The following is a 24,319-nucleotide window of genomic DNA, read 5'->3' as shown; positions in this document are numbered from 1 at the left end:
CCCGCTAGCCGGGCGAGCGGCTTTGGTTATTCCGACCTATATGCTCCACTCTTAGAAATCCTGTGTGGGGATTTTTTCGCAGCGGTGGAAACGCGCAAGTGGATGGAGCAACCGCACGTGACGAATGGAAGGCAGGATCAAGCAGCAGGTAACGGGAAGACCCGGCCATCGCAGGTAACGGGTTCGAGGCTAGGAAGACTAGGTACGGAGCTAGGCCAGCTCAGCTAAAAAATTTCCACGTCCGCGAGATCATTGAGGTGGCACTCCAGTTGATGTGGAATGGAAGCGGTTGGCTGCCATCTTGCAAATGCTCTGAAGTGGCAATTATGTTTTGACCAGCCTAGGAATGTAGTGCACTCTTGTGGCCATCTTCTGTGCTGCTACAACTAGGCTGATATAGCATGTCTGTGGGAAATTGCTCTACTCCCTGAATCAAGCACATGAGTTTCCAAGCATTTAAACAAAGTATAGGACGGTGCCACGAGGTCAATTACAAAGACGGGCAGACGGTTGACAGGTAGCATCGTGACTTCCAACGGGTACGGGTATATTGTTTTGTTTCCCTATCCAGCAGTTATGGAGCGCAACTTGCAAGGGGTTTGGGCCCATCAGTGGGCAGGGGTTAAAGACATTGGACGGGGAAGTGAGGAATTGTGGAGGTAGCCATTTGCCGACAATATCCTGCTGTCATAGTAATGGCCGAAATGTGAGGCAGTGACCGATTGGATGCTATTTGTCGTAGAATCCAGATCCCCAGACAACTTTGAGCTCCCCTATTTTTTTTTTCCCCTTATGATGCGTTCAAGGTGCAGGAAACTGGGCAAATAATGGAGCTAGGCGTTTCTGTACGTGCCAGGCTAACCAAAGTAAGGCAGAAGCACGTTCTCAGTGTTGTATTCTGTACCAGGCACCTTATCTTACAATTACCTAAGCCTTATCCAAAGGTAGACGGAGCTCCGATTTCTAGCCTAAGTTGATTGCAGCGGCAGCCCAAGCTCCAAGCAATTGGAAATTTAAGTACATCTCTAGACACGTAATTTTCCTTGACCATGCAAGTATCTGATTTGCCAACTGAGTACCTTTAGCACGCGTGGGTCCACCCGCTGTAAGGTGAATTCACCCCAAGTCACCACACATCAACAGCGCAAGCACCAACACTGGCAGCCAACCAACCAGGTGCAATCAAATCAGAGGCAACAGAGGCCAGGCCCCTCCTGCCATACACGGACGTCATGCGGAACATTGCCTTTCACTTGCGCAACTTGCATCTCGCACTTCCCAAGCATCCGACCCGGGAATCATCCCACAACCTCTAGCTTCTTTACTTAATTTCGTCATCACCTACTCCTCTTCTGCCTTGCTAGACGCATTGTATTATAGCAAACCCCCTACGCAGCTCGCCTTTGCGTGCCTGCGCAGTTACAGGCCCGCTCACTGACGGTCCCTCTGGCCGCTGTATCTCCCACCATGGCTGTGAAAGATGGCGTCTCGTATGTCCCACCAGTCTCTTTCATTAAGAATCATCTATCTAACTCTCGATGGATGCAGCTACTACCCGACCGATAACTTGATCTCGAAGAAGTCGCGAAAGCACTACCGTATTCCTGTCCGATCGCAGTGCGTCCTCCCAACTGCTGCCCAACTTTCCATATGCGCTCCGTTACATGCGAGCACTACTGACTTGGCTGTACCTCAGACATTGGCAGCTGCGATCCCTAATCAGTGCCGAAAAACAAAACTTCGTATACTTCCCTGGAGGGACCGGTAGCAATCATGTGCAGCGTCTTAACACCACGACCAAGGAATGCGAGACTGTCAAGTTTCTCTCCTTTTCGCCGCGATGTCTAGTCGCTGAAAACGGATGGGTGTGCTGTGGTGGAGAGACTGGCGAATTCACGGCAATTCAGTTGGATGGCACTACTGATGATAGCCACGATCTCGATCTCCATCTCAACTTAGAGCCTGACGCTCGCTTGCCCCTCGGATTCGAGTCAGACTCTCATCGTCCCGAAGATACTGTCTTCTCTCTGGTCGCCCAGTCACGACGGCTAAACATGAGCAGCCGGCTGAACAAGAGTTATACGGCCAAGAGTCAAAAACTGGCGCGAGATCGTGTCAATTGCATAACTATGTGGTTCCCACCCATCGCCGGCCCAATGCACCACGGGGCCTATACAGAACCTGCCGCTGTGTTGGCAAATAACGACAAGACAGTGGTTTTGGTTGGCTTGCGCGATTTCGAGAGCCAGGATAAAGTTGAGCCTTTGGATGTAGTGACATACCCAGACTACGTCAACCGGGCCATCATCTCTCCCGATGGGCGTCTTCTGATAGCTATCCTTGACGACCCATTCTTGTATATCCATCATCGCGTTGAGACGGCTATGGATGATAACGGTCCGTTTCGGGCTGATGATAAGCCCGAGTTTCGTTGGGAACTATGTGGTAAGATCTTACTAAAAAGCCAACGCAGAGATGACGGTTCAGACAGCAGAGGAAGCTTCGCCGCATGCTTTTCCAACAGCGGAGCTTATCTGGCTGTGGGAACTCAGTACGGCACTATCTCGATTTTTGATGTCGCGGGTTTAACTGATCCTGATGTTACCGATCCTTTGCTGACATCCTTTACTTCATCGCGGCCAAGGGCCGGACCTGGAGCTGTCCGTGACATGGCCTTCTGTCCCGGTCCTTATGACCTCCTAGCTTGGACAGAAGATCGTGGACACGTTGGCATTGCCGATTTGAGGACTGGATTCGTACAGCGCCAAATTTTGGATATAGGGGCTGACGGCGACTATGAGCATATTCCTGTTCTCGATCGCGCCACCATAGACCCTCGCCTTTTAGAAGGTCGTGGTGAGCGGAATGATGTCCCTTTATCTGCCTTTCCAGGATCATTCGGTCTTGGAGAGGGCCGTCGGCGACGAGGTTCCGAGGGTCCTGAGCGTCATCACCTGGCCCTTACCCCCGATGAAACTCGGGTGCTCGAAGCATTGCAAGATGAACGTCGAAGGAGGGAGCAAAGGGAGCGGATTGCGGCACGTATGGCAGAGCAATCGGCAAGTCTGTCACCCCTTCAGCAGCTACCACTCACCCCATGGGGGTGGAGGCTTCCCCGTCCTATTGATTACGACTCTAACCCTGGAGTAGCTACGACACGCGCGCGAAGCAGTAGCGTCTCGCGTAGCCTGGGGGAACAAAGCGATGCAGCACGCACAACGGGCGATCGCGGTGACTTTCAACCTGGCAACGTGTCTCGTGCTATTGGAGATCTCCTCGGTAATATCCGGGATTCCAGAGAACGAGCTCAAGAACGTATTCGTAATGCTCATCGCCTTATTCTGCAATCCAATGCGGACCGAGATCGTATGCTTGGCATGATGAATGCTCATCCTCCGAGACGAGCAGCAAGTATTCGCCCTGGAGACGCGTCGACTGCAACACAGCGAGCAGCCAGTGACCTTCGCAGCCTAACTCCATCAGCTAGTGGATGGGCTGATCTCGAGGCCCTTTATAGCTTGTCCTTCGAGAGCAACGTTCAAGATTTGCGCGCCGCTACGAGGGACCGCGACAGAGACAGGTCTTCAATTTTGCCTCTGCTCAACTCCGTTGCAATTCGTGAGTTAGAGGAGCGCAACGCCCGTCGACGAGTTGCACTTGAGCATGGAGTTCACGAAGCCGACACTGAGCCTGACAATACCGCCGGGATCTCGTGGAGCGAGGACGGAAGAATCTTGTGAGTAACGTCTGTCAATCATGAACCAAGCAGCTTCCTGACTAAGAGAATAGGTATGTGGGTGCGGAAAACGGCATATACGAGTTTCAGGTGGACGTTCAAGGTCGCAAATTTCACCCTAACTTGAATTTACGTTAAGGTTGTAAAACATTTGATATTTTGGTGGGCGTTAGGGGTCTTGAAGGATGACAGCTATGTGTATCGCGAACCATCTGCTGAATAGGCGTTAAGGGGCTGGCATGGGTTTTGGGGGGACTCGCACGATACGAGCGCGATTATTGAAAAGTCTACAGCATCATGGTATTTGGTTAGTACAGTGATTATGGTTGTTGGTCACATGGTGCTTTTTGTCCTTCTTTGATAGCATCGTCGACTGCGTTTTGCATGACTTGTAATTTGTCGCAGAGCGTATTTTCTGAGCTCGGTCGACATTGGGTCGCACAGAATGAATAATTACAAAGTTTCACCCGTACAAAATCTTGTCGACCCGCTCTGCTATGGCCAGACAGCTTGTAAGTCCGGGGCTCTCGATACCAAGCAAATTTACCCAACCTTCGTAGCTCTCTTCTTTTCTGATGACAAAATCGTGGAACCCTGTTCCTTGAGCTACTGCTCCCAACTTCCCCAACTTCGGTCGGATCCCTGCGTAATCTGGCTCCAAGCAGCTTTCGTCAAGATTGGGCAGGTATTTCTTGATAGCTTCGATGGCCAGCGGGAGTCTAGCAGTGTTCACGGCCAGATCATCGGCAGAATCGACCCACTCCACATCCGGACCGAAACGTACCCGACCAGCAAGATCCAGAGTCAGATGCGTACCCAAGCCACCGGCACCTGGCTCTGGTGCTGGGTAGATTAGCCTGCTAACCTTAGGGGTTGAGCTGGCGTACGAGAAGTAATTGCCCTTGGCGTAGTACAAGGCCCGCCTTTGCTCGGCAGGTACAATCATGTTGTGCACATCGACAGACCCGAGTCCCGCAGCGTTGATTAACACCTCGGCCGTTACTACACTCTCCTCTCCTGTTGTCGAATCCCGCACGCGCACCTCCCAGCCCTGGCTTCCCTTCTCGCCGAGCGGTGTCACGCCTGTTACGGCTGAGCTGAGTGCTACTACGCCTCCCGCATCTTCAAACAGGCCCATCAACCCCATCATCAGACCGTGTGAGTCGATAATGCCTGTCGTAGGGCTATCAAGCACGCCAGCCTCGGCGCGGACTCCAGGTTCCAAGCGGCGGGCCTCCTCCTCACTCACCCATCGGATGGGCACATGAATTTCGTTCTTGCAGAAGTCGTGGACTCTCTGAAGAGCCTCTCGCTGGGCGGGTGTCTGGGCAACGATCCATTTCCCCGTGTTTGAGTGAGCGACGTCGCGCTCCCGGCAGAAGGCATATAAGAGCTCTTTGCCCCGGATGCAAAGTTCCGTCTTAAGGGTTCCGGCGCCATAGTAGATACCTGCGTGGATCACCTCGCTGTTTCGTGACGAGGTCTCTGTGCCGACAGCGCCATGGCGTTCAAGGAGAACCGTTGATGTACCAGGACGTTGGGCAATGGCGCGGGCTGTTGCAAGGCCAACAGCGCCGCCTCCAACCACCTGCAATTAGTATTAGTGAATCCCGTTACTTGTTTTGAGTGCGCTGTTACGGGCTGCCGATAGCGTGACGAAGTATTTGGTAAAATGGCGTGCTGAGCTGACATGACGGAGTGGCCTCTGATGCGTGTCCGAGGGCTATGGTTCAACTCACAATGTGGGTGAAATCGGCCTTCACAGAGGCTGTGGATGAGAAGCCTCGCCGGGCCCGGCTCAAACCGTTAACGGATCTTGTGCACAACGGCCTCAGCAACATGGTCGATAATTAAAATTTCGGATCTTTCAATCGCTTGCTTCGACTTGTGCTTTCGAATTGGGTCAAGGATGGTTTAAAAGTGCCGATGACGCGACCGGGACGTACCGGGGTGTTTCCGGGGCACCGGTCTCGCTTCGGCCGTTATCACAGTACCCGCATCTACTATTGTAGGTCCACACCAAAACATGTCATTCTCTAATGGATTTTTACTTCACCTTAGATATTGAAGTGGATTGTCTGGAGGAAGTGGAATAAAGCTGCTGTTCTTAAAATGAGGCAGGTCGGGGATTTTGCAAATTGCGTGGTTACAAGTGCAGATCTCAAGTCCTTGTCCAGGGGCATCTGAATGGTTTCGCTGATGGCTGTTCTCTGTTTGATGGTTGACGAGTCTCACGAACATTCATCTGCGGAGTTGTCGATTATGTCGAGGCTTGTTCATATGGTCACAGCCAAGCGGCCTGTCTAGGGTCGTCATCTATTTTACACATATCAAGTGCGCACATATCTCGACATAGTGATATAACTCAGCCAAGTGCATAAATGCTGGCCTAAAGATCTGTGTGTTCAAGAGCCAGTCCAGTGGCGGCTCGAAAACCAACAGTTATTTACTGCAATCCATGACCTTGCCTAGGCAAGGCCATATTTGAATTGAACTGCGAGCCCATACTCTTCCTATGCGTCTCCATACATCCGTGTCCTTAATTGCCCTTACGTGAAGCCATCGCCGGTAGGCCGAAGTTGAACCCAGAGTCCTTGTCTTACATATGCAATAACCATCTTCAACAACTAGACGGGCAAAGGCGACAATTCATAACTCACTATATTCGCTGGAATAGCAGAGTATATTCGAGTTTCTGAGACTGTTAAAAGCTACACAGAACCACCTAATGTTGTGAAACGATGCACGTATAAGGCTTTACAACGCTATCTACAACGTTAGGGTAATTTTGCGTCTTGAGGTATAGCATAATCCAGGCTCTTCATGTCCTGTCCCATTCAGCTCACGTACCAACCTAATTTATTACTGTTTAAGGACTAATCAAAGTTACATGGGCATTAATGAAGGAACACAGTAGCAGGCTCGGCTGAATAAAAAAAGAGTTTTCCGGTTCCGCAAGCTTCTCTGGTCTTTTTCCGTGGGAACAGGGGCTTAGACTACAATACTAACTTTTAGCAGGCTATGAGCTCGGCAGAACAACGATACCAAGAATTGATGGGTAGAGAGATCATGTTCTAAACCGTGATGGTGGATTGGGATAACCTGAAGAGCGAGTTTTATCCCCGGTGCTGAATACTCCAGCTAAGAAAACGAGAAATCCTAACTAGCCGGGTCAATGGTAAAAATCAAACCCTTTTCATACATCATTACTGTCCTATGCTTTGACAAGATATTGTTGCCAGCGTCGTATTCTTACCAGGCATGATAATGAACATCTCAAGTGCTGTATGATTAACAAAGATCGCCCAGAGGACTACGTCACTATTAAAATGGAAATAATCTTGTGTACAATGCTAAGAACAATTAGAACATTTGCTTGGACACACACGAGAGCCAGAAGAGGATGCGAAGACCTCTCGTTGAGATATCAAGAAATTTGGTAAATGAACATTGTTGAAGTCAGCAAAAACAAGACAACTTTCCCACTACTAGCCTATTACAAACCATATTTCATTTTAGAATGACCCGAAGAGCTACATGAACTTCATGGGAATAGTTCGTCGAGACAAGTAGTTTCATCTAGTACTGTTCGACTGATGGCCACGAGGCTAGCTTTATTAGTCTCGTAGCTTCGGTACCACCCTCCTTCCTGTAATCCCTAACGCCACCCTGTCGCCGCATTCATAATTTAACTCGGCAGGTTTTGCGACACCCAACGCCAAATGCAAGAGCCATTAGACCTTTGAGCCCATCAATAATATCTCGTATTAGGAATGTTTGCAGTATCCCAGTATTTCATGTGGAGATTTTATTCATCCCTGCGTTTCTTTGCTCGTACCGCCTACGGAAGAGGCCGCAATAATGGAAGGCGTAGTCGAATCTTCCTCTCCTGCTGAAGTAGCCCTCATGAGATGAGATGGATGGGAAGGCTCATTAGGATTTCCCTGGCTTGTCGTTCCAGGAGCCAAGTCCGTCAGCTGCCTCTCTGCTCAATAATCATCAGCGAAGGGTCAAACGCCGTGGAAGCGGAAGTCTTACCCAGATCTCGAATGCGGTGACGAAGCATTTGGTTCTCTCTAACCAGCATTTGTGTTTCTGCCTGGTAGAAAGCACTCTCATCACGGCCTCCAAGAACCCAGTGATCACCGCTGTCTCCGCTCATAGACGTCGATCGTAGTCTGGGAGAAGCGCCGCGGCTCGGTGTCCTAGACCTGCGTTGAATGTCTACTCTCGCCATATCGAATGAGCTTCGGGGATGGTGAGGCACACCGGGAGACCGGGAAAAGGAGCCTGAAGGAGGAAGAGGTGTAAAGCCTGACGGTGGCAAGGCGCTGGCTGGTTGTGAAATGGGTGTTCCTTGATTCGACCTCTCTGATACGATGGCAGAGTCCTCAACAGCAGAGGAACCTTGTCCTTGGGCAGCTTGTAATTGCTGGAGTTGCAGTTGCTGTTGACGAATCATTTGAAGAAGCCGGTTCTGCAGGAGCATCGTTGTTAGCTTCTGTTGACAGCATAGAAAGAGCAACCCTCTATCTGCTAATAAGAGGTATGGTACGCACAACTTGCGCTTCTTGCTCAGCTTCAAGCTCCTGGTGGAGCTCTCCGAGACTGGGGGCACGGTTGTGATGAGGATCACCGCTGGCAAGCATCAGCGGGGAGCTTGCCATAGGCTGTGGGCTGGCATTCGCAGCACCGCCAGACTGTGTGTGTTGTGGGTCTGCAACCATTTCTCCGGGACCAGGAAGCGAGGGATCGTTGAGTTGCAGATTCATCAAGACTGTAGATCGTCTTCGACCAGCGTTGGGAGAATGTCGAGTGCGCGAGAGGGAGCCGCTGGAGGAACCTGGTGCAATGTCAGTGGGACCTTACTGATGTACGGCCAAGCGTGCAAGCGTACGTCTGGAGGGCTCATGCTGAAGGCCTGCGTTCATTGTAGCTGCAGCTTGCAATGAGGTCGACAAGCGACGCGGTGAGCCGGTGGGCGACTCGCCTCGCGGTGCGGCGGCGGCAGTGGTTGAAGAGGGCATGGCAGAGTCGCCGTTCGAAGAAGACATTCTGGACCGGATGGGTAGAGATGGGAAAGATGAAGGAGGAAGAGAATTTAAATCTGGGGCCATAGCATTGACGGTTCGGTTTTGTCAGAGCTCTGAAGGCTCCCAGGGTTATGAAGACAGCTGAGCTTGAGAGGACAGCGATGGAGGTACAGGTAGCGGCGGATAACAACTTAACAGAGCTGTCGAGTGCTGAGAGTTGAGAGATCGTCGGCAATGATGGCTGCAGCTGCAACGACAGGCGGGAAAGGTGGGGTCAAGCCTGCGTCAGAGAGGGCGGCCGCTGGGGAGGTATGAGGTAATGCGAAGGTGACCTCCTGGTGGGAGCAGCGGAAGAGGGAGTCAGGGCTTATCACAGATTGAGATCGAGGTTGGAAAAAAGAGGATGCAAGCTGAAAGGCAACATATCAAATGAATCACAAGTTAGACACACGGAACAGCGGTGGTGGCATGGTCGTTTGTGCTCTGCTGATCATTGATTCCTTGAAGTATTTGATTCCTGCAAGGCAGGTGACTGTATATCAGTCGATGCCCCGCCTCAAAGGCTCAGAAGCAGGGAGAACGAGGTTGTGGTGGGGAGTTTCCTGCTGTTGCACTGTACCTGCTGCGCCTGGCGGCATGGCTCTGGGGCATGCTGCACTGCTCTGGTGTCACGAGGCCACTTGGAAGCGACTGGACGTTCCAGGAGCACTGGAGCAGAACCGCTGGGGTAGTAACCTGATGAGGCAGTGACGGCCCGTTGGTCTTACCGGCTCCTGCCTCAGGCATGACTGGCAAAACGGTGAGCAACCGTCTTTGCCCTTTCTGGCCATTCAATGCCTGCCGTCTCGCCAAATCCTTCTGAGTTTGCCTATCGCATACCACTCTGATTGGCTAAGGACTCTTTCGGCTCTTTCCAAAAACGGTCGCCAGAACGTTCCGCGGTACCGCACGTTAGGCTATTATCAGCACAAACACCAACATCAAAATGAGCCCTCCAAGCTTCAACTGTTGCCAACGTTGACTCACAATGCCCAACTTACTCTGTTTCGATAAGTCAGTCCTAATTTGCTCCAAAATGCGGCAACTGTCACAAGCGAGCCCAATAGACTGGTAACAATTATATTGCAACATCAGCTGACCAGCCCAATATTGGCCAACAGAGTGAGCAACTGTGGCATACGTTGGACACATACAGAACAAGCACCCCACCATATAGAGCAGTCATCCATCGGGAAACTTCAAGGGTTTCCCTAACGGCTCCCGCCCGAGAGTTACCGAGGAGTTCACGGGCCTGGTGGCGAATACTTCAGGTCTTTCAGCATTGCTTCGCCTGCGCTGACCTGACCAAGCCACGGCTGCAGCTTGACGCTGTTGCCTTCATTTATACATATGTTTCTTTCGTAGTGTTCCACCCGATGAAGTATCCAAAAACAGCTTTCAAGCCTAGGCGGCGTGCTGTCAAAAAGAACCCTTCGCGAGCGGATTCAGGGTACCTCTGCTCACCCACGTTTGCCCTAGCTGATCCAGGTCTCAGGTGAACAACTTGCGCAAGCCACCGCTTAGTTATTTTAAACAGAGTCCCGGCCTTTTTTAGACTCTTGTTGCTAGAGTCATCGCCCCCATCACCGGCTTGGGACATTGGTACACAGTACAGTGCAGATCATGGCGTTGTTTCTGCTTCTAGACACCACTTCCGGTTTGGTGCCTGAAAGAACCGTTGTCTTTGCTCAGCACTAAGAAAGTAGTCCTTGTGGCGCCGTCGCTCACACAGTCCGATCTTCCGCCATCTTCATGCTAGAATTATACGGTAAAAGGGATTATCGACATTTTGACTTGGCTTCCACAATCGGAAACAGCCATTGCTGTCATCCACGACGCACAAATAATTTGAGCAAGGAGAAAATAGAAAGTACTTCCAATGATATGAACTCCTGTGCTACCCGTCGACAGGGCGTTTGCGCGAGAACGCAGAGTTTCCGAGCTAATGCCACTGGCGGATCAGGCCGTGCAATGAACTGAATTTTGCCCGACAGCCAGCAACTATTCATAGTAGCTTCTCGATCTTTACGTCTATCAGATCTGCTGTCTCACTTGCTACACCCGAGCTGAACAACCGCAAGGCCCTCTCATCTAAGTGGCGCATTGCCAAAGCTTCATATAAAGTGAAATAACATCTCTATGCGCTGTGGTTGGACGAGCTGACTGCGATGACATCTCGGGGCCGCTTAAGTTGGCCACTGGCCTGAGAAGATCACCAGGGCTGAGAGCCAAGTCAGCACATTGCCATTGCCTTGAAAGTTGCATGTTTGAGAAGCCTACGGTTTCGCAAGCTACTCTCACTTGAGAGTACTGCATCCAGTCCGACGGATCCTTCACTTAGCAGACAGTATGTCTAGTTGGCAGCCAACTATACCAAGAAGCATCACCAACAGCCTCAAAAATGCAGTTTGGGACACACAAAAATCAAGTAATAAATTACATCGTCTCAAGATGAGGTTCAAAAGGAAGGTGGCTATAAGATTCCCGCCTCATGCTGGATTTGATGACTCTGTTCGCATGATTCCGTCTTCCTCAGGCCATCGAAAGCCACTGTTGCAACCCCAGACCGAGCAGCCGATGCCACACGCACCACGCCGCATCGATCGGATGAGGCCGGATGCTGAGGTTTGCACCTGCTGCAGGCTAGCCAACCTTCCAGACTTCCTGCTACTAACATAGTAGTAGCATTGAAGGAGGCTCTAGGATGAGGCCTTTTAGGGCGGAGAAGTCCCTGCTTGCAGGGACTTGCCTGCATTGAGTTCGAGAGAAACCCAGGCTTGTTGGTTGGTGCTGTGGCGACCGGGGGCTCAGACCTGGTCGAGCTCCGAGGGTCTGTGGATAGATAGCAGGGATAAACTTGGACGATACATAAAAAAAAAAGCGCTACTGCAGGAACAGCCTGACCAAGAGAACACCATCACGCCAGATCTTCTTTTGGCTGAAAAGACCTCGTGAATGAGCTGCTCGTGTGCGGTTTTCAAGGGCTGAAGACCTGGGGAGGTCCATGAGACTCTGGCCCACAGTTGGGGCTCGACGGCACCACCAGCAACCGAAAGTAGTGATTTAAACGCCTACCGCAGAGATGGTTGGGTGGTAGCGAAAATTTTATTGCCGAAGCAAGCAGTCAACGTAGCGAAAGCTAACTGGCTGGCTCTTAGCATCATCTCCGAGGCGGATAATTTGTTTCGACAACGGCTTTCAGCTGGGGAAGAAACGGCCAGCCCTGGATGAACGAAGATCAGGGATCTATCCGGTAGCACCAGCCGGGTTAGGGTTAACGGCCTTGTTATCAACAGGGACAGCTCACTAAGGCAAGGAATTGGGTTGCTTAAGGTATCCGAATAGAGCCGCTTTTTTTTTTTTTTTTTTTTTTTTTTTGTACCCTTCCATTTACTTCAAGAGCTTGGACATGACATACGAAAGCTACCAACAACAGACCTTTCTACGACGACCTCTTTCTGGGATACCGATGCCAATAGTTATCCAAGGATCTGTATCCAGCAAAATAAAAATAAAAATGAGGAGGTGCATTAGTACTGAAAACACTCCAAGCCAGGCGTTGCTGCGTTCCCTGAGCGCGTTGCTTAGAGACGATTGTTCTGTGCGGAGCAGAGCGTAATGTTTTCGTCCCGAAAGGGCTTGGATGGCAGCTGCACTGACCGAGCGGCCTGCGGAACATCAGGTGACATGAACAGCGTAAAGAGCAGCATAAACTCGATGCATGTCATCCTCTGAGAGAGGCGGGCAGGCAGGCAGCTACATATGGGCCACGCAGTCGCAATTTCTCGCCTCTGACAATGCTTACGTGGTGTAACGCATTTATGTCAGAAGATGCAAGTTGTCCAACATCAGGGCTGGAGAATTGAGTGTTTATCCTCTCCAAGTGACAAGTGACGACATTGGCTTTTCGGTCGAGTTTCGCCGAGAATCAGGAAAGGAACGCCATGAGTAACTCCGAGAAGAAAGTAGGGCTAAGAGGTTTCTAGACGCCGACATGTTCGACCATTTGCAACTGACACAGAATACGGGGAAGGCGTGACCGACGAACAACCGACTGCAGTATTTCATGGCGGAGTCATGGGATCTTCGAAACAGGCAAGGAAGTTATGCCGGATGATTCTGGACCTTGAAGTTCCCATGTTACGGGGCCAAAGATTACGGCTGGCAACTTATTAGGGATGGGAGAAAAGGACAGACAGCACCAGAGGTCGGGTTGTTTCGTCCAGCTGGGAACAGAGCCATGTACTATGTAATCAAGGGGGCAGGCCGTGGGGCGGAAAGTGCACATCTTCATAAGGTTCCTTAAATTCGTCAGGCTTTGATGATGAGAATAGCAGGCGACAAGGGTCAACAGTGGAGGAGGGCTAGAGACTGGGGATTGTTCTAACTTCTGTACCATGCTGCCTGGCGGCTGCTACCAAACCCAACACAACCCTTGAAGCCTGGTAGGAAGAAGGGGGACCTCAACCTCAGTCTTGGGATTTTGGCAACCCGGGAGATTGGAAATCCCGAACGAGATTCCAGACTAGGGTTTCGAAAAGCTCGGAGAAATGGAGATACTAACTAAAAGAGGAGGACAGCCACGAAGCGCAGAAAGCCAAAGCTCCCGAGCTAAGGCATGGCGAGCGCACGAAGCTCTCTCTCATGGTTCTAGACAACCGCGAAGGGAGGCAAACGGGAGGAGCGCGTGCATGTGCATGTCGCGTGAATGGCAGAGGCTGTGCCGAGGGGATCATCCATCATTAATCAATCGATGTATCTATCCTTCATCTGGGCTGTTGCTGTTGAGTTGTTGATGTACATGGTGGATGGTATGAATAGGAAAGGTAAGATATTACAGAGGATCCACCGTGCCTATCTATCCGTAATGCTCATTCTATTCTTCCTTCTTTTTTCATTCTCCTTTCTTCTTTGAGGAAGATTTTTTTCTGTCTCCTGTGCGCCTTACTTTTTTCCCCCCCTCTCCCCCCGTCTCTTTCCTCTCAGGTTCATCTCACACACATGTTTGCTTTTTTTTAAACATTCGGGGCGCTTCCTTTAGGGTGGGGAGCTCTTACCCTTCCAGGGCAGCAGCTTCCGTGCTGTTGGTGGAAGAGTGGGGGTTTGAAAGTGGTGGCGTCTGGAGAGGGTCCGATCTATGCCCCTTTCATGACGAGACGACGTTTCTGCCCCTGCAGACGTGTCCGCCCCGTCGGATTTTACGCGTCGGGGATTCGCTGGAGACACCCAGGGGCCTGGTGGCTTGTTTCCTTCTTACACTTCCAAAACAGCCCCGGACAACCTGGGAAGTAAGCATGGGGTACCAGCTCTAGAGCTGGAAAACACTGTCCTTTCTTCTCGGCAGTCTCAAGGGTGAACCTAGTGTTAGAGCCTATTCGCTGGCAGGGAAGAGACATCTTACAAATGGACAGTCGACGGCTGTTTTTTATTTGCTTCTGCTGCGGTTTTGTTTTTGTTATGGCATGGTGTGGTTGCACAGATGGCGACGCTTTGCTGTTCTGCTGGAGCAAACAGTCTAATGGTAGCTAACCCACGAAACGACATGATTTAGCCCACAGAGACACAGAATTAGCAAGAGTTCAAACGGTACTGGAGAGTGGTTGGTGCCTCCTACGCAATACAAATGTGATGTATATGCAGCAGCTCAGCTACGGGTACCCGACATTGTGTGTCCATGTCTTTTTTCATTTAAATGCGGCATACATAGTACATACGTGCGTATTACATTTGTAGCCCTGGTAAACCTCGCTGGTCAATCGGTCAAGTCGAACATCGAATCTGAAGCTCAACCAACCGACACGGCAACAGAAACCGTCGGTGTCGTATTGTGTCATTTCGTGTAGTGCCGTCGACGGCGAAACCGACCGGTCTCATTTCTGTCATTACTCTTTCTGCGCCTTCACCCATGTCAGTATTGCCAATCGGTCGCTCTTTTGGGGGGAGGCTTCATTTGCCATTTTCCAGACTTTGGTACTAGAGACAGGGGTGCCACACAAACCGGGTGATAGATTCTTTGGGCACCCAGAGAGCATCCAGGGGAAGGGAATCCCGAAGGAGAATCTCAAGCGATTCGGGGCCCTTGCCAAGGATGTGATGGATGATGGGCAAATCGTCACTGTGTCGGGGAACAGCTTCCTGTACTTCCTGGGTGGTTCGATCAACCTGTCTGTGACCGGGTGACTAGACTTCAAAGTGACCAACCCTCTAGCAATTTTTTTTTCCATGTGCAATTTTTTTTCCCCCTCTCACAACCACCCCGCCGTCACAGCTTCTCGTCGAGTTGAGATCCCTGGAGACCCTGTCCGAGAGTACCGACATGACGAAGATGGTGGTGCGCCGTCAAAAGTATGCCATGGTATTCCCTGCCGATGCTGCACCTGCAGAGTCTATTTTCCGCGGGTTGTTTCTATAATCTGTGTGTGCCTTTGCCTCTGCCTGTGCCCGTGCTCTGCGGTTGTCGTTGTATCTGTTCAGCATAGTTCACAACATCGGACAAGATGGGATGACATGGGGGGCGAGAATTCAAGTGACTGTGAGCCACAAAGTAAAAAAGGACAACCGGAAGAAGCTCAGTAGCAAGGCAAGGGGCGCGTGGGACGAGGGACAGGGAAGAGAGATGCAGAGAAGACAGGGGTGCTTGAGCAGGGAACAGGGCCCTGCGCTTCAGCCTGGACGTCGGACGCGCTCTCTTCTCGGCGTCTCTCTCCCCTCCGTCTCCCCTCTCGTCATCTGAAGACGCCAAAGCGGACGAGCGATAATCCATAATAATCTACGGCGACTAGAAAAAAGTGAGATCAGGTAAGGTACTTCCGGTGCCTGTGCCTGTGCCTGTGCTAGTGTTAAACCCACCGTTCTGGCCTAGTGGTCCGGCCGAGCTCAGTCAGATCACACCGCGCCGCGCATCCATCTGGAGACCTACTGTACCCGCTGCCCAATGTCCCGGTCCCTAATTGTTTGTATTGTTGTTATTATTATGAATATCCCCGAATGCCCTCCTACCTGTTACCTCCCAGTTTTTGCGCCCTTGCTGCCTCTTGACCAATTCCTCTTTTCTCACCTTCCGTAACTGTGTCTTGCTGTTGCGGTGGCACCCTCAGGCAGGCCCTTAATTGTTCGACTTTCCTATCTACTGTATCCTCTTCACACCACTCGTATCAGTGGATTGGGGCTTTCGGTTCGTGTCAACAAATTTCTTCTTCTACGTCGAAGCTTGTTCAGCTACGTCCCATTCACCCTAACCAACCCATCTTGCGCATCGGATACGCCGTCATCGTCACCTTCACGTACAATTAAGCAACTTTATACCCGCCAACCAACGCAAACCATTTCCTCCAAAGCTTCATTTCGTTCTCTCCTTGTATCCGCCTACCACCTACGTCCCATCACCCGTCAATATTTCTCGAGCCCACACCCCTACAGCGGTTGCCGAGATTCAAAGAGCCTGGTCCCAGCTCCACTGCCGACACCTGCCCACGTTGAATTGGCTCTTATGCCTACCATCCCAACTTACATTACGGAATCCACCCATTGCTGTCTGTTATGCCCAAACACACTTCCGTCCCTCACTGTCTTATACTCACTTCACCGCTCGCACTCTTCTACTCTGGAAACAGTTTGCTCTACTCCTTCTAAACCTCCACCCATATTCAACGTCCGGCTAGACGCCCCAATCTAGCCATGGCTGGCGTTGAGCCCAGCAGCCCCAACGCTGCCACCTTCGCGGAAACACTCCAGTATCGCGCAACCCAATCCCGCCGGACCCGGCCATCACATTTCGACGCCTCATCAGAGGAGAAGAACCGCGTTCCTCTGCGATCCGAAAACAGGCTTAGCAGGCGAGATTCGCGGTTAGGACTTCGGAACATCTTCGGCAGAGGGAAGAACGCCCGCGAAATTGACCCTACAACGTCGTATTTCGATACCGGAAGGCCTAACAGCATTCGAGCTTCTCTGGCCGAGATCAGCAACTGGCCGTATGTGCGATCAGAAATCGCCTTGCCAGGCACTTCTTCGCGGCCAACCTCGGTAGCTATCAGCGCACCTTTCAACGACGGCGCCGTTCAACGAAGGCCGACTACCACCGAAAGACCCAAGCCACAAGCGCCCGCCGCCAAATCATCTCGGGGCAATTTGGCCACTTGGGACCCCCCACCATTATTCCAAGCATACCCTCAGGCCATCAAACATGGCCAACTTCCAGCCTGCACGACCTCTGCCGATGTTATTCTGCGCTTCAACGATAGAAAAGGCAGTGTTAGTCTGCGCGAGGATTTGACGCAGTTAGGTCTCGCTTCAGAGCTCGCTGACGATCAGTTGGGCGACAAGATGACTGAGAGGGCGAGGAGGAAGCATCTGCGAACTATCTCGACAACCAAGCTTGAGTGGACATCCAAAATATACGTTCTTTGCACCTCCGGCTACCTGCTGCAGTATTCCGGAGATGGCAATTTCGATCGGCTTCCCGAGAAGATGCTGCACCTGGGCAAAGACTCGGCCGCCTTTGTTAGCGATGCTATTCCTGGCCGCCACTGGGTTCTCCAGGTTTCTTCGGCGATGGAGTCCAACGGGTTGTCTGCCGCAGACTCCCGATCGCTACTTTCTCGCCTTCCCTTCCGAGCAGCTGACAAGAGACATGCGTCCAACTTTCTCATGGTTTTTGACAGCGCCGAAGACATGGAATCTTGGATCACAACCCTGCGCCGAGAAATCGAAGCGCTTGGCGGCAAGAAGACTCTCTCTGAGACTGGTAAGCCCAAGGCTGATGATAACGTTGTGCAGCTGAAGGCACAGCCCAGTCAGCGCACCTTGGTCGTTCGCGATCCGGATAGATTCTCGCGAGTTCTACCTCCGGACTTCTCGCTCCATCTGGAGCAGGCCAGGTTACATGAGTCTGAGAATCTTTCTGTTATGGATTCCGAAATAACGCGTGACCCCTCCATTGACGACATTTCTACAACCAACAGTGTTATGTCCCACGATGACCGGCAGCTCGAGAGCTTGAGAGATAGCACTAACCGTCTTTCTTACATTTCATCTGGCCAACGGACTTTTATCACATCAGCCGGTTCGTCCCCCGCCTGCTCTCCCGTCCGAGACAGTTTTGCCAGCAGCTACCTTGAAGAGATACCCCCTTCATGCCAGGAGGCCCCTGTTGTCAGACCGAGACCCAATGCTGCGGCTATCCTTGATCGCAGACAGTCACTGCAGACGTCGGGTTATATGGAGTTGAGAAGCTCACCAATGTCACGTCCCCAATCTATCACATACAATGAGAACGAGTTCGCACAAGTTGCAGCCAACTTTAGCGTTCCTATCAGCAGACGTTACAGCGCTATGAAGTCTCCCACATCTAGTCCAGAGCATGTTAGAAACAGGGATTCATTTTCAAGCACGAGGAGCGTACGAAAGCCTCCCCCAACTGCTCTTGCCATGGCCCGACCTCTCTCCATGGTGGCAGATCAGCCTTCCCCGGTTCAAGGTCTCGTTGACTCGCTCGCCGAGCAACATGCAGCCGGAACCCATGAATGCCAAGCTGCGCAGGTTGAGGAGTCGTCCGTGTTTCCACCGAGACAGGCAAGCCTCGAGCATAAAGAGGAGGCTGTTACGGTGACTCTTCGCACAAGCCCTCGAAAGTACGCCAGCTCGCCTTCTCTCAATAAACAGGAAGCAGCCCCCCGGTCGCCAGAGCTTCGCACCTTCATCCTTCCTTCAAGATCTTCCCTAGCTTTGTCGCCAGGGGGGTTAGCCAGTCCTGGATCGTCTTTGGGTGACGGTGGATATGCGCAATCTCCTCCTGCGAGCGCCTCGCAAAAGACTTCGAGGAGATTCACCACTTTCCTTGACACACCTTCTCCCCGCTCTACCAGAAGTCAAGCCGCGGAAATCGAGGACAGGGTTTCACCAATGGTTACACCCCCGAAGGCAGCCTCGGTATCACCTAGATCTTTACCAAGGTCATCACCCAAAGTACCTTGCACCCCTCCTACACCATCTACCCAACAGCTTCTTCGAGTCGACCCAAAAGCTGTTTTGAACAGACGCAGCATGCCACAGCTCGTCGAAGGACCCCCACCAGCGCCGCCACCAAACTGCGCGCTCCCTCCCATTCCTCAAAAGCCGCGCGTCAAGGCGTAGTTTGCCATTCACTCGCTTCTGCCATGAAGCATCGTTTCCTTTCCTGTTCTCTATTCTGGCTGTAGCCCAGAGATTTGCCCACAGCGGCACATGTGTTCCATTCCATATGTATTTTTTATTTTTATTTTTGAGAACTTTTTGGTTTGTTTGCGCCATACCCCTTTTACTGCGCAAAATGGCGTTCGTGGTTAGAAAGGCGCCGTTCCTATGATTCACCATCTGGACGGCAATTGGACCGTTTTGGCAGCGGCAGACATATATCATGGCTGGGCTTCGGATGATATAGAAGGCGATATGAATATCCTTGGGACGGCAACGGGTGACGTAGTGTACGACTTGTATTTTTTGTTATGGTAGCGGCCGAGAAAGATGCCTCAGCTCATGGTGAGGGTGAAGTTTATCACAAACCCAAAAAATCTAAGTTTGTAAAGTCGAACATCTGCTTACTTGTCCCAATTGTGGTTTTGATGTAACCATACAGCGAAGATATCCTTCAAATTAGGAAATTTAGTGTGAACATGGTTCATGTTGGAGAAACGAAGTGGAGGGCACTCTACCTTCATTCAGTGATTGGATGAGTTTGGTGATGATGGTTACGTGAGGCTTTATTGCAGAAATAGTTAATAGGGAAAAAAAAGAGAAAGGTTTTAGTAAAGAAGAAACTGTAGGTTGATCTATGTAGCACTTAACTTTTATGATGCAACTTAGCCCTCCCTCAATCATCTCGTGTACCTCCCAGACGAAGGCAACGTTTTCGAGGCCGTCAGGCACCGGTAGTGAAATACGGTAGCTGGGATAAACGGTGGTTAGCTCAAAACGGTATAGCGAAATTGCCCCACACCAAGGCTCGGTGGCGCACCACGAAAATCAACCAACTCACAAAATTCATCGCCTTCGAGGACCCCACCACGAAATTGGCCATCGCGACAATCCGCTTCATCGACACAGTCAACCTCCGAGAATCCACGACTCGATCGATCCGAAGGCCGTGATCAAGTCCTCGACAACAGCGAGATAACAGGAGAAACTTAAAAAGGCGTTCAAGATGGCTACTCCCAAGACCAAGTTAGTCTTTCCAGGTTCCCCTTCCCCTCCCTCTTCAAAATGGCGCTGGTGGAAAAAGTGTTGTGTGCAAAACGTAGACAGGAAAGCTGACATCTAGTCCCTCCCACCACCAGGCACGACTGGGCCGACGACGAAGACGTCGACGAGACCACCACCACTGACCTCCCCGCGCCCCAGACCATCAGCAACAAGGACGGCAGCAAGACCATCATCACCTTCCGTTACAATGACCAGGGCCAAAAGGTCAAGACGACCCGCCGCATCCGCTACACGACGCACACTGAGAAAGTGAACCCGCGTGTCGCTGAACGCAAGACATGGTCCAAGTTCGGCCTTAGCGCCAAGGACCCCGCCGGTCCTGCCCCGGATACCACCTCGGTCGGTGAGAACATCATCTTCCGACCGAGCACGAACTGGCGCAAGGACGAGAAGGAGCAAGGCGAGGACCCCAACGCCCAGGCCATGAAGGACAAGCTCAAGGACAAGAAGGTCAAGTGCCGTATTTGCAACGGCGAGCATTTCACGGCCCGTTGCCCGTACAAGGACACCATGGCTCCCATTGGACAGGATGGTGGCACCGCCGATGTGGCCGCCGGTATGGGCGACGAGCCTTCTGCCGTTGCCGCGGCTGCTGGTGCACCTGGCGTCAAGAAGGGCAGCTACGTTCCTCCTGCTCTCAGAGCGGGCGCTGCTGGTGCTGCTGCGGGAGACAGGATGGGCGGCAGCAAGTACGGCGAGCGCGACGACCTTGCTACTCTGCGTGTTACCAACGTACGTTTTAGACTTCCTCTGTCTGTATCTTCCCAGAAAATCATGACGTTAACTATGACAAACAGGTTTCGGAGTTGGCAGAGGAGCAGGAGCTGCGCGACATGTTCGAGCGCTTCGGACGTGTTACTCGTGTGTTCTTGGCTAAGGACAGAGAGACTGGTCTCGCCAAGGGATTCGCCTTCATCAGCTTCGCAGACCGGGGCGACGCCGTCAAGGCCTGCGCCAAGATGGATGGTTTTGGTTTCAAGCACTTGATTCTGAGAGTCGAATTCGCCAAGAAGGCTGCTTAAACTTGAGGCGAGGAATGAGGTGCTGTGTAGAAGAAGACTGGAGGATGTGGCGGTGCGGTAACGACGGTTCTTTTGATGCTACTACTGGAGATACGGCTACGGCAACGGTATTAAAATTGGCATCTTGGGGTATGGTAGTTCAACCTTTTTCTCTCTCTCGGAAATGCGAAGTCATGATCTCATGGAAGAGGTAGCCCATCGTGGTGGTGGCGGCGTGTTACGGTGCACACACGTCAAGAGCACGTATGACAACTAACTGGGAACGCGTCGGCCCTCTGTGTATGAGGTTTCATAGACGACAAAAACATCCCGGCAAACGGGACTTGCAGAGTTTTCAAAGTGGACACGAAAATTGCAGTTGTCTGATTTGTATAAGAAAGCAAGCAAGAAATGCTACTGATCTCAGATAAGAACAAAATAGGAACAGGAAAAAATGCAAAGCAGGTATCTCAGATGAAGGCCCCCAACCCAATCGACTCCTTTCCGCCTTTTTATCTCCAGAAACGTCAGGGTAATGGCTTACAAAAGCGACTGTACATAAGAAATTGAACAAACTGGCAAAGAAGTAAGTTGTCAAAAAAAAAAAAAAAAGACTTCGACAAGACGCCAGATGAGAAGACCCAAACATGGCGGCCGGGCCCCCCCCCCCCTTTTTGAGTACCCAGTTAACATGGTGAATTACAAAGAGTACGTCTGCGTTGTCGTTGGCTCCGTCGTCATTATCTCGTCCAAAGCCATGAGTGGAGTTTACTGCCAAGAGCAAACAGTACTAATAAAAAGACTATAGAGACGCAAAAAAAAAAAAAAAAAAAAAAAAAAAAATATTGATAAGAAAAAGGAAAAAGGATTTTGATAATATGGTGGATAAAACGAATGTGAGTGCCTCAGGGGCGAGCAAACTATTGTGTTTTGTCGTTGTGCGAACGTTGCAGTCGGTGGTGGTCGATTCTTGTTGATTTTATTATCGGATGTTGTCGTCGTCGTCGTTGGTGGTGGTTGTTGATGATAGATGTAGTCGCGTTGTTGTGTTGTCGTTTGTCGTTTTGTCGTCGATGTATCGGGGCCGATGGGAATGGCACATTACTGCCAAGTTGCGAACGAAGCGAAGAGTCCCGTCGCAGAGTGAGTTCCGAAGGCGAGTTGGGATATTTGACCTGAGGAATACGTTTGGCGCGGGACAAAGATGCGTGAAGGGAGATTATGTCTTGACAGGGCCCCATCCGCAGGTCTCGGTCTATTTCAGATTCCTTTCAACCACGTCATCGACTCGACTCTGCGGATGGTCCATCATGCGGCCGCCTCTTCGGCAGGAGTCCCCTCAGTGTTCTCAGCTGGGGTCTCCTCGCCGTCGGCAGTGGCAGCGTTCTCCCTCGCCAGCTTCTCTTCGAGCTTCTTCTTCTTCTCGAGGGCACGCTGTTTCTTCTTGGCGTCGGCCTTCTGGCGGGCTGCCTCCTGTCTCTCGTCGAAGACATAAGGGAGCGACTTTACGGCACTGAGAGTGACGGCGATGCCGCGGGTGAAGTGTTTGAAGCACTCGCTGTAGTGGGTCTTCGCATCAGAGAGGTCGGCGCGGGCAGTTGCCGCACGCTTCTTGGCTCGGTAGGCCCTCTCGGCGCGCTGGGCACGCTGAAAGTTGTCCGAGGCCTGGCGACGGTTCGTCCTGAGAAGGTTCTCCGTCCCTGAAGTGCCAGGACGCGTAGGGAGCGGCTTATCGCCAGCGATTGAAGCTGTCGGGGTAGCGCGGGCCATGGCTACGTGTTTGTTTGTTTGCTTGTTTGTTTAGGGGCAAGGGGGCAATTATAACCCTATTAAGAGATTGTTCAGTTTGATTGGGAAGACCGCTTGACGTTAGGGGGGATTTCCAAAGGTGTGCTTGGGACAACGAATGGATTGAGGTCAGTTGTGACACTTGGGTGAGCAAAACCACATGCAAAGGAGCTAGGCTAGAGGGTTTGGGCCTTCTCTGGCCATCTTTATACAATTACAGAACGAAGTGACCTTGAGAAACAACACGCCTGATGAGAAATTTGACCTAGGAAGGGGCCCTTGTGTCTAGTGGGTGTGTTTTGATGCTGTCATTCTAGAATTTCATGCAAACGGCCGGCCTACCCCGGAAAGAGAGTGTGAATCCCGGCCAGGGATGCCGAACTTGAAGGGGCTCCGTCAGATCGGTCGCTAGGCATATGAACGGTCTTTGGGGCAAGATTTGGTGGCATGACAACCGAATTAAACGTGTGGCGCGCTTGAAAACGCGTGAGTGCAGTGGAGGGATGTTGATGAAAAGCGCTCATGTTACTGCTCTGCATCGCGTGGTGGGACGGGCATGGCCCTGTCTACGAAATGCTGGCCGGCTCCGCTCAAAGACCAGTCTAGGGCCTTATTTGTTGCCGTTGCTACGGAAATTCTGGTTCAGTGTTGTTACACCCATCGGATCTACCCAAAGCGTAGCCATGGTTGCCAGTCAGATTTTGAAAATATTTCAAAATCAGGGGTTGAAGTTTAGGTTTGACAGCTGTTGTACTCATGCAGTTGTAAGCTACTTCTGGTAAAGTCACTGATCAACCATCTCCCTCCACCATCTATCTTATCAGCACGTGCAGGACGCATTGTGCGCCTGGTCCAAGTGTCAAGATATCGAGGGCCCTCGCTTAGAGCGTTCTGTGCACCCGAGAAAGCTAGAGCATCTTGGGTTAGGTAAGCTGCTCATGCTGCCCCGCATTGGGGTGTGTGACTTGGCATGGTAAGGAAGGTACTTCGCACATTGCGTGAGTATCCCGCGCAACACCAAACCGTCAGCGGGAAAGGAACACGCTGGAATCTCAGTGAAGAGTTTTTTTTTCCCCAACCAATCTTTTAGCCTACCAGGGTGATCAGGGCACCAGCGTCACACTGCACGTGTGTGTCTCAGACACACATTTGTACCTGCTGCGTCTCCTACTACGTAAGTTTAGCATTCGAGGACAAGTTGCTAATTTGGAGGACCAAGCTTTCCTGCCTTTTGTCGAGCCATGTTGTGTCGGATTAGGTTACTGTAGATCGGACTATCCCCCGAAGACCCCTTTGATTGGGTTATGTTCTCCTCTGGAAAGCTGTACGGTTGCTGAGTCGTGCTCGAGGCTGAAAGACCCTTACCTCTACCGGAGGACTGGGTGGGAGGTTGGTCTCAACAATTGTCTCTTTGACATTGAAAAAGGAAACTTAGGCTACTCTGTGACATGTGATCCAAAATCAGCGGGACGGGCGGGCGGGCG

At 51.5% G+C, this 24,319-nt stretch overlaps 6 protein-coding genes across 6 annotated transcripts; 3 read left to right on the top strand and 3 right to left on the bottom strand.

Moving 5' to 3' along the window:
• Positions 1-1,467: 1,467 nt before the first annotated feature.
• Positions 1,468-3,874, top strand: CTRU02_212062 (WD domain-containing protein; the record flags this gene model as incomplete). The annotated part of the gene is made up of 4 exons (XM_036725109.1): positions 1,468-1,490; positions 1,549-1,617; positions 1,697-3,736; positions 3,790-3,874. The coding sequence occupies 4 exons, from the start codon at positions 1,468-1,470 to the stop codon at positions 3,872-3,874; spliced, it is 2,217 nt and encodes a 738-aa protein (XP_036583274.1).
• A 325-nt stretch (positions 3,875-4,199) lies between these two features.
• On the bottom strand, positions 4,200-5,577 carry CTRU02_212061 (putative FAD dependent oxidoreductase; the record flags this gene model as incomplete). The annotated part of the gene is made up of 2 exons (XM_036725110.1): positions 4,200-5,324; positions 5,476-5,577. 2 exons carry the CDS (start codon positions 5,575-5,577, stop codon positions 4,200-4,202), a joined length of 1,227 nt encoding a protein of 408 aa, XP_036583275.1.
• A 1,971-nt stretch (positions 5,578-7,548) lies between these two features.
• Positions 7,549-8,853, bottom strand: CTRU02_212060 (uncharacterized protein; the record flags this gene model as incomplete). The annotated part of the gene is made up of 4 exons (XM_036725111.1): positions 7,549-7,721; positions 7,775-8,213; positions 8,296-8,579; positions 8,634-8,853. 4 exons carry the CDS (start codon positions 8,851-8,853, stop codon positions 7,549-7,551), a joined length of 1,116 nt encoding a protein of 371 aa, XP_036583276.1.
• A 7,632-nt stretch (positions 8,854-16,485) lies between these two features.
• On the top strand, positions 16,486-18,942 carry CTRU02_212059 (peptidase family m20 m25 m40 protein; the record flags this gene model as incomplete). The annotated part of the gene is made up of 1 exon (XM_036725113.1): positions 16,486-18,942. One exon carries the CDS (start codon positions 16,486-16,488, stop codon positions 18,940-18,942), a length of 2,457 nt encoding a protein of 818 aa, XP_036583278.1.
• Positions 18,943-19,987: 1,045 nt separating this feature from the next.
• On the top strand, positions 19,988-21,068 carry CTRU02_212057 (Eukaryotic translation initiation factor 3 subunit G; the record flags this gene model as incomplete). The annotated part of the gene is made up of 3 exons (XM_036725114.1): positions 19,988-20,007; positions 20,121-20,778; positions 20,844-21,068. The coding sequence occupies 3 exons, from the start codon at positions 19,988-19,990 to the stop codon at positions 21,066-21,068; spliced, it is 903 nt and encodes a 300-aa protein (XP_036583279.1).
• Positions 21,069-22,355: 1,287 nt separating this feature from the next.
• Positions 22,356-22,817, bottom strand: CTRU02_212058 (uncharacterized protein; the record flags this gene model as incomplete). The annotated part of the gene is made up of 1 exon (XM_036725115.1): positions 22,356-22,817. One exon carries the CDS (start codon positions 22,815-22,817, stop codon positions 22,356-22,358), a length of 462 nt encoding a protein of 153 aa, XP_036583280.1.
• Between the last annotated feature and the right edge of the window lie 1,502 nt (positions 22,818-24,319).

Source organism: Colletotrichum truncatum (assembly GCF_014235925.2).
Source record: "Colletotrichum truncatum strain CMES1059 chromosome Unknown Contig_0008, whole genome shotgun sequence".
NCBI classification, from domain to species: Eukaryota; Fungi; Ascomycota; class Sordariomycetes; order Glomerellales; family Glomerellaceae; genus Colletotrichum; species Colletotrichum truncatum.
The sequence above is the reverse complement of the archived record's forward strand: the minus strand, read 5'-3'. Positions and strand labels throughout refer to the sequence as shown.